We start from the raw sequence: 10634 nt of genomic DNA on the forward strand, positions 1-10634 counted from the left end.
ATATGGGAGGGGCGGGGGGGAACCCAGACTTGAATTGAATAAAATATGTATATGACTTTTGGATAAGATTGTAAAAATTGTCAGACTTAAATACATAAGAAATTATAAGCCAAGCACAGTGGCTCAGACTTGTAATCCTAGCATTTTGGGAGGCCAAGATGAGCAGATCACTTGAGCCCAGGAGTTTAAGAGCAAACTGGCTAACATGGCAAAACCTCAACTGTACAAGAAATATGAAAATTAGCCATATGTGATGGTGGACACCTCTAGTCCCAGCTACTGGGGAGGCTGAGGTCGGAGGATCATCACTGGAGCCTGGGAGGTCAAGGCTGCCACAGCACTTCAGCCTGGGTGAAAGGGCAACACCCTTTTCTTTTCTTTCCTGTGTCTCAAAAAAAAAAAAAAAAAAAAAAGGAAAGAAAAGAAAAGACAGAAGGAAAAGAAAGCGGGAGGGGCAGGGCAGAGAGAAAAGGAGGGGTGGGGAGGGGAGGGGAGAGGATGGGAGGCAGGCAGGCCAGCTGCTTGTATAGGAAAATTCATTATTATAAACATCTGTATTTGTCCCAAATTGTTCTACAGATTCAATACAATGCCAGTAGAAATTCTTAAATATTTCTCATGAATGTATTTGATAAGCAGATTCCAAAATCTAGAGAAATGGATGAGGAAATGTCCCAAAGCAGCAAACACAATAGGGAAAAAAGGCAAGGTAGAAGAACATGCCCTGTCAGATACGTGGAGTCACTACAAAGCGACAGTGAGCAATTCAGTTAGGTGTTGCCTCCACACAGCTGGAACATAATACAGCCCCACATATTTTATATACAAGAGGTGATGCTACAGACTAGAGTAGAAAGATGACAATTCAATTAATGGTACAGGACATTTTCACTGTCCCTTTTTTAAAAAATACTGAATTAGATCTCTACTAACAAAACACACAATAAAACTATACCACAAATTCAGAGATCTAAATGTAAAAAAAAAGCAACATTTCAGATCTTTTAAAGAAAAATACAGGAATATTTTGTGACATCTGCATTATGTGTCTTACATAAAAGTATGAAGATGTGAACCATAAAGTAGAAACTAGAAAAATTCTAAGAGTATACTAAAATCTTAAAATTCTGTTCAACAACATATACCATAAAAAATGAAAATGTGAGCAATCACAGACTGGGAGAAGTTCTTTATCACAAATAATCAAAAGATTCAGGGCATAAAAAAAATTCTATATATCAATACTACAAATACAAAACAAATACAGAAAAATAGGCAAGATATATGAACAGGCAATTCATAGGAGGAAACATAAGGGCTACTCTTACCAGTAACTTCACGAGTAATTAGAAAAATGCAAGTTTAAACCACCAAGCACTACTTCACACCCACTCAATTTGCAAATATTAAACTTTATCAAGTGTTGATAATATGTTGGTAGCACAGAACCAGTTCTTATTCATTGGGGGCAGAAGTGTAAGTTGATAAAACCACTTTGGGGTTAAAAAATGGCAATATTCAGCAATGTCTAACGTGTGTACTTTCTATGACCCATTGTTCCAACTCCAGATTATGCCCTGGAAAACCACTGAGACATGTATGTATGGGAACCGACAGGCACATACATGTTCAGGGCAGCATTATTTGAAAGAAAAAACAAAGTGGCCTGCCATAGCAAGATGGCTAAATGAAAAGCAAGGCACACTCATACGGTGTAGAACTACATATGTGAAAATAAAGAACTGGAGTTTGGAGGAATTTCAAACAAATAGTGTCAAAGCAGTGTGCCAAGTAGAAGCCCTGTTCACAAAATACATGCTATATAGCATACACATATGTAAGTGTAATAGGTATATTTCTACACATAGGGATATAGATATACTTCCTAAGCAGTTTTCAAATACATTGTTTTAACAATAGAGTTTACACATGTGGCTACATAACGTGTGATGTGCAACCTGTTATATATTATTTTGTGCATATATATCTATATTTATGATAATGTCTATCATAAAATGTTTAACAATGGTTAGAAAGGGATATCACAGGAGAGGAAAATCTAAGAATCTGATAAAGTTTCATTTCTTCACCTATATGGTGGGTACATGGGTATTCACTGCATTACTCTTTATACTTATAGGTCTTAAATATGTACTATTTCAAATACTTAACAATTTTAAAGCACAACACATAGAAATATTTTTATTATAGAAGTTAGAGAACTACCTATCTACCAAGAAGCAAATCAATGAAACAACTTACAAAAACTCGGTCAAAAGCATCTTATACAAACTGACTTGATTCAAAGAATGGAAAAGTCCAGTTAAATGCTAGATATTCTTTCAACAAATATTTACAACACAGATTTTGAGATTCATGTAAGCTAAAAAAAATTAACTTCTCCTAAATAAAATTTACGAGTGAAACTAAGACCAAAAGAGGCTTTCCAGTATACCAAGACAATTGAAATGAAAGCAGCATATAAAAGACATGGAGAAAAACTGTGTATTAGAGGATAATAAATAAGAAACAGAAGTTACAGACAGGATAGAACAATAAAATAACAGAGACTCCACACCACGGAATGGTAGAAATGGCTGTCAAACCTATGTAAAATATGAGAAAAGGCAGTTACAACAATGCTGGTTTTGAAATAAAAATCAAAGGATATTCTCCCACATTAAAAACTGATCCTTGCTGGCTTAAGTACAGGATAAGTCATGGGTTCAATGTGTGGGCACATATGCAGGAGAGAAGTGCTCGCATATCTCCAAGTACAGACATAGTAGCTGCCCTTGGAAACCCTACTGTAACTAGACAGCGACAGCAACCACCCCCAGCCCCCAGCCCCCATCCCGCACCAAGTCAATTCACCAATGCTCTCAGCTCTGGAGCACACACAGTATCTATGGAAGATGATGACAGTCACATGACTAGGCAAGCGACCTGGATCTCACAGGGGGCCAAATAGCCCAGATCCTTCAAAAGATGATTTTCTTTTTTAAAAGATTTATTCACCAAGGGAGCTCAACATTTCCTTCGAGTGTAATAGGTTATCTAGACCAAACCTGTCCTCAGCTGTGGCCAATTTGATAGGAACTAAATTACATTCAGTGGTTTGCAATTAAAAGATAACCACGTCAGCCAAAGGTAACCAAGACACATCCCTGAAAAACAAAGATCAAATACAGAACACAAGCCTGAAACATCCCTCACATCAGGGGAACAAAATACTAAAATTTAAAAAATAATGATGACTATCATCTTGGTTTCCAGCAGTACCAGAAAAAAGTATAATTAAAAATAAGTTAAACTATACTATACTCCCACAGTGGTAAACAGGGAAGAAAGGAACATCCTGAATCCTTAGTCCTCTAATAGAAATGGCCAGAGCTGCAGAGATGGAACCAGAGAAACTCATCACACCCACACGTGCAGTGCAGAGCAGATGCTGGCAGGAGATAATGAAGCAAGCAGCCCTTGCACCACATTTCCCAATAGATGGCTGAGGCTTTTCCCCAAGGTTTAGGTGGGTTGCAGATCTGTTGCACGTACATACAGGCTTTACTAAAGAGAAGTTTATTTGAAAAGCATTTTTGTATCTTGGTACAGAATGAAGTCATACCACTTACAGGTGATGCAGAAGTATCCAAGCCACAAACTAAGTTGCATATTTTTATGATACTAAAACAGTGACTGGAATTGCCTCAAAAGACTAAAATGTATCTGAGCCTGGGTAAGATAAAATAATGTTACAGATTTCTGCGCCATTAAAATCAAATCAGCAACTTGAAGGTTGATATGCAAATGAAAATTTACACCTCCAGAAGCTGAGAGAAATGTATCAAATAGTCCTCAAAGCATAGTATAAACTCTGCCCCAAGAATATCCATTTAAACAGAGATGCTACTGAATATAAAAAATAAATAACAATAATAAAAAAAAAAAGTCAAAGCATGCAATGGCCTGATGACATCTATACTTTTATATTTGCCAGTTTTGCACTCACCCCTACTATTAGACATACTTTAATGGAAACAACTGAGAAACACAAAGACATATGAAATTAGTATTAGTGATATTAAAACTCTGAAAAGAAAGCAGATAATTCTTTAGATGTAAAGAGGCTGGCAACAGAGATTTTTAGTGATTCTTAATTCTGGTTTTTACATAGATACAATCCAGGTCATCAGATTCTACCAAACTGCACTATCTTTCTGGAGAAAAGGGTTTTTCTATTGGAACCAGAGAGCTCAGGTGCTAAATATCTGATATTAACCAACAACAAGATGGACAGATCTTATGAGACTTTATCCAAGTTTCTCTGTTGATAACTGGCTGAAAATGAAAATGTCATACATTCATTTTCTAAGAATCTCTATGAGACAGATGATTTTAAAGCAAGACTAAAATATAGTCCAAAATATAAAACGTCTACTTCCACAGGCCACCAAAGGTTAACCAGTCTCTGGTATACGTGTTCATAAACTCCCTCGGAGCATTATTTAATGCTTGGTTTCATCTCATCTGGTCAGGGTGGACAAAATGCTCTTGAAACAAACACAAAATAGTTGACGGTTCTTGCAGTGGAAGAATTATGGTCTTCCTATCTTTCCATCTTAGGATGACTAACGGAGGATTAAGCAATTGGCTCTGATGGTCTTTTGCTAAAGAAAGAAAATTTTGCTAGGGCCTCTTCATTCAAAAGCTCCACAATGCAATCAGCAGTGTATTGTATCCCTCAATTACTTAGTAATCTTAGAGACACTGAAAGTAGGGGAAAAAAAGCTAAATTAAACTCAGAAGTGTTTCTAAATGACAAATATCCATCAAATGAAGCTGTTAATGTTTTACAGGTAGTACACAAATATATTTAATACTAATTAAGCCTAAACCAAAAGGTTGCTCAATCTTAACTGAGAGACCCTGAGAGAGTTAAGAAGTAGCTAAGAGTTTTTAAGTGCTTATCTATCAATAGTTTTGAGTATGTACAGATGGATTAAATAATAATAATTAAAAACTGCTGTTACACAACCTGAAGCTTCAAATTAAAGGGGGGAAATGTTCTATAGTGACACCTAGTGGTAAAAAGTAATGTTTCAGGACATCCAGACAAAACAAACAGGGAGATGGAAAGCCGCCAGGAGATACTAGGAGGGAGGGAGTGATACTCAAAAGAGAAAAGCTAAACAAACAAACAGAAAACATGACACATACCAGTGTCTACAAAATAGGCCCAAAAGGACACCATGATCCTTCTTTGATAAAATATTTTTAAATCAATAAATTTGAAAAAGGCTTCTCCTGGCCCCAACTGTCCGTGCAAGTCCAGTTCTATATGCAAATTAAAGCTAAGAAGTCTAATTTATTCACGTTTCTTTTATATTAGAAAGACTAAAACTGAAAAAAAAAAAAGTAAAATTGAACTCTGTAGAAAAACATTTTATCATTTTTCAGCCTAAGCTGAAGAAAATAAAAAGCAGACACCTGCTTTAAAAATCTGTGTGATATAAATTCCCCAAATTCCAGCTTCCAAATACCACTTTACAGGAAAAAGACCAGCGAGATGAAGTCTGGCCAGAAAAATAAGTAAATAAATCACCTTTTCCCTAAAATGCATGTTTCAAATGACTGGGCCCATTTTCCCCCATACTTTTACTCCCAAACTTAAGAAATAATGTTTAATGTGACCAAGGCCATCATCTTCTGACTCAATGCAAGACATCTCGAAAAACGTACTATTTGAACACATATACTACTCAAATTTTCAAATACTGATTCAAATACTATTTTTGTCAAGGGAAATGAAATTGGTGATAGGACAAAAGCATAGTTTTCTCCAATAATGAAGTGTAGTACTCATGGAGACAGCCAGAAGAAAACTTGATAATCTAGTTCAAATCCATTTACATATTAGAGAACATAAAATTCAAGTAGCATGGCAAAATGAATGAGTAACAGAAAACCTGAGTTCTTAGTCTTGGTCTTCAAGTAATTAGTCGAGTTTCCATGAACTAAACAACCTTCAATGAACTTGACAACTTTTCTGTGCATTAATTTCCTCATCTGTGTGACTTAAGCCAGAAACTAAACGGTTCTCACAGTAATGCCATTGCTAAAAAGTCTGATTTTCCCAGTAGAAGGGAAGGGTTTGCACAATGTCCATACCTTAATGACCAGGTGGTAAACACAGCATTAAAGAAAAGCCGGCTTTATCTTCCAAGTACAGCCTACTTTACACGACACCACAATTTAACTGTTTAGGATGATGGAAAGAATCCTGGTTTCATCTCCAGTGCCTTCTACCTGGCAGACAGTCAAAACTCAATATTTACTGGGGAGGGGGAAGGGGGAGGAGGGACAGCTTTGGAAAAATACTCATTATGTAACATGCAGGGCTCCAATATCAAATTTTGTTTGATTTTGTAACACAGGCATTCCTCCCTTTTACATATTCTTTTACATACTAAGTCTGTTTCATGACTATTATGCAATCAATGTGTAAAACGCTTAAAACGCTGTAGATCCTCAAATATGGACAGTTTGCTCTAAAATGCCCGAGTATGAAAGTCAGGAGAAGTTATTACATTTGCTAAACCTATCTCTTGCCTATTAACATGCTTCAAATATTTACTGGGTAGGGATAGAAACGTGACACACATTTCCCAATTCTAGTTCTCACCAATAAGAAGCCATATAAAATGACTTCCTCAGATGCAATCAGTCCTCTACTCATAAACATAAAAGATAAAATAGAACGAAGATACGCTTCACTGGTAAATAGCTACAAAAACCTTTTGAAAACAACAAACATTAAAGTCTTGTTCATCAGCTTTCTCTGCTTAGTGCCCTAAGAGGCACAACAGGTTCTTCTCATTTAGGAATGTTAAAAAGCTAGCCTCAGTCAGCTGAGGAAATTAATCTATCCCTCTGCAGGTTTAAGTAAGTGACGTTTAATAACAAATGAAAAAGGAACACAAGCTTTTACTTATGTCAAAGGTGAATTAATGTTTGCACTGAACTTCAAACTGTGTGTACCTCTTTACATTTAGAATACAAATACTAGTCCTTAGAATGCAACTTTGTGCAATGGATTTAATGCACTACTTTCCCCATTTAAATTTGTTCATTCACTCACTATTCAAATATTCGTTGAGCACCTATTACGGGGCAGGAACGTGGAGCTGGGGATACGAAGAGAACGAGCCAAAGACCACACACATGAAAGCAATAAGACAAGTTCAGATGGTGACAAGTGCTATGAAGAAAATACTTCTTTGACCATAGCTCTCTGATTCATTTTCTTGGTATATTATGAACGCATGATCTGTAGATCTTAACAAACAAAGACTCTAGATCATTTCAAGTGAAGTTTACAGCTCACATTCAAAACACATGTGTGCTGCAGTTTCAATATCCTAAATGAGTCAAGGGAAGTATAAATGAAGAACCGCTGAAATATGAGACGAAACAGATTTAAAAATCTCTCTCTGCTGTGTATGCACATGGACTAGGAGAAAGGTGAACATCCAATCGATTTTTCTTTTAAGTAAAAGTGGTAAAAATAGAGACGTTTGTTCAGTATTTCATGACATTCTGAGATATTTTAAAGGCAACTGTAATGCATATTAAGAAAGCTACATACAAACAAAAATATTAAAAATAATTTCCATGAGCATTCAAATCACTCCCAACTCCCTCCCCCACGCCCCCAGGGGCCCCACTTTCACCTCCTTTTGAGTTGCTCTGAAACGCCCCTGTTTAGGCAGGAACTCACTTTTCCTGACTTTGGCTCATTTTCAACTCCCCAAAACATGCAAGGCAAAGGATAAATCGTTCTCTTAGTCCCGTGTTCCATTCCACGGAAAGCCAAGAGACAGTCTCTCAGCAACCTCTGTCTCAGCAGCGCCCTGCCGGTGAAGGAACCGCCGAGAAGGGGATCCCCGAGACCACCATCCCGAGGGCGCGGACCCGGGTCCTCCTGGCCCCTCGCCCTCCCGCCAGGCCCGCCGAGTGCGGCCTCCGCCCCACGCGCCGAAAGGAGGAGGGACGCGGAGGATGGAGGAGGCGCGCGGTGGGACCTGGGGTGATGCAGCCGCAGCGCCCGCCGCGCCACCAGGGTCCCCACCCCGAGGCGCGGCCCCGGAACCCCGCCCCGCAGGGCCTCTGACCTCTCCGGGACCCGGGGCTGCTGCTGCCCCCGCTGCTGCCCGCGCTCGTGCTACCGCTGCCGGAGCCGCCGCTGCTGCTGCTGTTGCCGCTGCCCTTGGCATTCTTACGCGGGGCCATAGCGCGCTCCGCCAAGGCTGGCGAGGGCTGGTGGGCTTCCTCAGTGCGCGGGTGGACACTCGCGACACGGGAGCCGCTGACCGCGGCGGGCGCTGGAGCGAGTGCGGGCCGCTACTCCTGCAGCAAAGCTTGTGCCTCGGCACCGCCTGCAGCGCCTGGGAGGACTTTCACCCGCGTGCCGCCTGCGCGCGCCCCGCCTCGCGTGTGCGAACCTGTGACTCCCTCCCGGGGCGAGAGCGCGCGGCTCGCCGCCTGACGGCCACGCCCCTTCCCGGCCTCGCCCCGCCCCCGGAAGGCTGAGTGACGGCGCCTGGGAGCCAATCGCAAGGGCCCCTATGAGGCGGCGGTACCTTGCCGCGCTCCCCGCCCCTGCACACTTGGGGCCGTTCGGCCGCGACGCAGCTGCCTATAAGAGCAAGCCTCTTTCGGCTTTCCAGTCTGTCCCCCGTCCTTTGGAACGTGGCAAACGTGGAAGCCGAGAGGGCTCTCGCGAGCGTTGGCGGACTCTGCTCGATGGGGATGGGCCTGGGCGCGGTGCGGGGTGGGCGGACACGTGGGCCGCCCCGGAGCTGAGTGCGCCGCCTCTGGGCTTTTCACTGGGGATTTTGTCCCCTTTCCCTGTACTTGGAAAGGAAGGCGTGCAATCTCGCTTCTTGCGAAAGAGATCCCTGTTTTTTACCCTGATTAATACTAATAGACGTTTCTGAAATGGTGATATTAGGACTAGTTCAATGCTTAAACCATGGTAAATTAATCCATTTGGTGCTAAAGCAGGAATTTACTTCGTTTGCGCCATCACTATTTTCAGAGACTCTTAGTTAAGGAATGAAAATGCAAATACGACACAACAAAAGTTCATTTTCTTATCCTGGATGGCACCCTCTATCTGAAATCTGCCCGCTTTGCTAACGCCTAGGCCTGTGCTGCCTCAGATTCCTAACAGGGTATTAAAAATGTCTTGGTATGTGGTTGAACCTGACGAGGACTTGAGGTCAGCGACGTCATTTTTTTTTTTTTTTTTTTCTTTTGAGGCAGTCTTGCTCTGTCACCAGATTGGAGGGCAGTGGCGCAATCTTGGCTCACTGCAACCTCCACCTCCCAGGTTCAAGCGATTCTCCTGCCTAAGCCTCCTGAGTACTTAGGACTACAGGCACACGCCACCAAGCACAACTAATTTTTGTATTTTTAGTAGAGACAGGGTTTCACCATGTTGGCCAGGATGGTCTCCATCTGTTGACCTCGTAATCCACCAGTCTCGGCCTCCCAAAGTGCTGGGATTACAGAAGTGCGATTCTGCGCTGGGCAGAGCTACCTCTTTATCAGCTTTGTGTTACTGTTGCTAACACCATGCCCGGTATGTAACAGACAAGCAAGAAATGCTTAGCGATTTGTACATTTCTGTCAATTGCTGAAACCTCAACTCTTGATCATGTTTCGTAGCAACCCCTGGGAATGTCTCTGGAGGACTCAGGAACGAGAGAGAACAGTTGAAATGTGGCATCTGTTTTCGTTCCTCTTCTGCAGCCCCACAAACCCACCCACCCCCACTTTCGGTAGCACCCCGGCCTCCCCTGGCCCCATGCCTTTTCAGCTATGGATGGTTCTTTGCTGCCTGACCCTGCTTTGATGATCCACAGAACCCACCAAAAGGGTCGTGTTGCAGAATAAAGAGAATGCCTTTCTTTACGTCTTGTCAAATAGGATTAGACTGTTATCAAGAGACGGTGGGAGGAGAGGGCTCACAGAGTTTTTACTGAAGTCGCTCTCTCAGCTTTTATTTTGTGGCATCTCTTTCTGCCTCCACATATCCTTTCTCCCATTCAGGGCTCCCTTACAAGCATCTATATTATCTCAATGGAGGGGGTGGGGAACTGGATTAGGAAACAAATCTGAATGATGGTGCTTAATATAAAATAAAAATGAGAGCTTAGCTTCAAAACACAATGCTCTAGCACCCCAAGATACTTTTAAATTCTCACAAAGCCCTGTAGTCATAGCCATTATTTAAGAAATTAGGTACCAGGAGCTCAGAGAGATAAAACAAAGTAAGGTCACTGTATCAGTCCATTTTCACTCTGCAGATAAAGACAAACTGAGACTGGGAAGAAAAAGAGGTTTAATTGGACTTACAGTTCAACACGGCTAGGGAGACCTCAGAATCATAGCAGGAGGCAAAAGGCACTTCTTACATAGAAGCGGCAAGAGAAAATTAGGAAGTAAGAGCCGAAGCCCCGGATAAACTCATCAGATCTAGTGAGACTTAATTCATTATCATGAGAAGAGCACAGGAAAGACCGGCCGCTATGATTCAATTACTTCCCACTGGGTCCCTCCCAAAACACATG

At 41.3% G+C, this 10634-nt stretch overlaps 2 protein-coding genes across 6 annotated transcripts in view; one reads left to right on the forward strand and one right to left on the reverse strand.

Annotated features, from left to right (window-relative positions):
• The window catches only part of ASPH (aspartate beta-hydroxylase), a 228001-nt gene extending 219219 nt beyond the window's left edge, over positions 1 to 8782 (reverse strand). For all 5 annotated transcript variants that reach the window (XM_032296180.1, XM_032296179.1, XM_032296178.1 and 2 more), the window contains exon 1: positions 8172 to 8782. In XM_032296180.1, coding sequence (XP_032152071.1) covers positions 8172 to 8289 — 118 coding nt within the window. In that variant the 5' untranslated portion in view covers positions 8290 to 8782. The remainder of the gene's footprint in view (positions 1 to 8171) is intronic.
• LOC116563528 lies at positions 8599 to 9314 on the forward strand. The gene has a single exon (XM_032296189.1). The coding sequence runs from the start codon at positions 8625 to 8627 to the stop codon at positions 8994 to 8996; it is 372 nt and encodes a 123-aa protein (XP_032152080.1). The 5' UTR covers positions 8599 to 8624; the 3' UTR covers positions 8997 to 9314.
• The last annotated feature ends 1320 nt before the right edge of the window (positions 9315 to 10634 follow it).

Source organism: Sapajus apella, unplaced genomic scaffold (genome assembly GCF_009761245.1).
Source record: "Sapajus apella isolate SASKATOON/1434 unplaced genomic scaffold, GSC_monkey_1.0 scaffold35, whole genome shotgun sequence".
Taxonomy (NCBI): domain Eukaryota; kingdom Metazoa; phylum Chordata; class Mammalia; order Primates; family Cebidae; genus Sapajus; species Sapajus apella.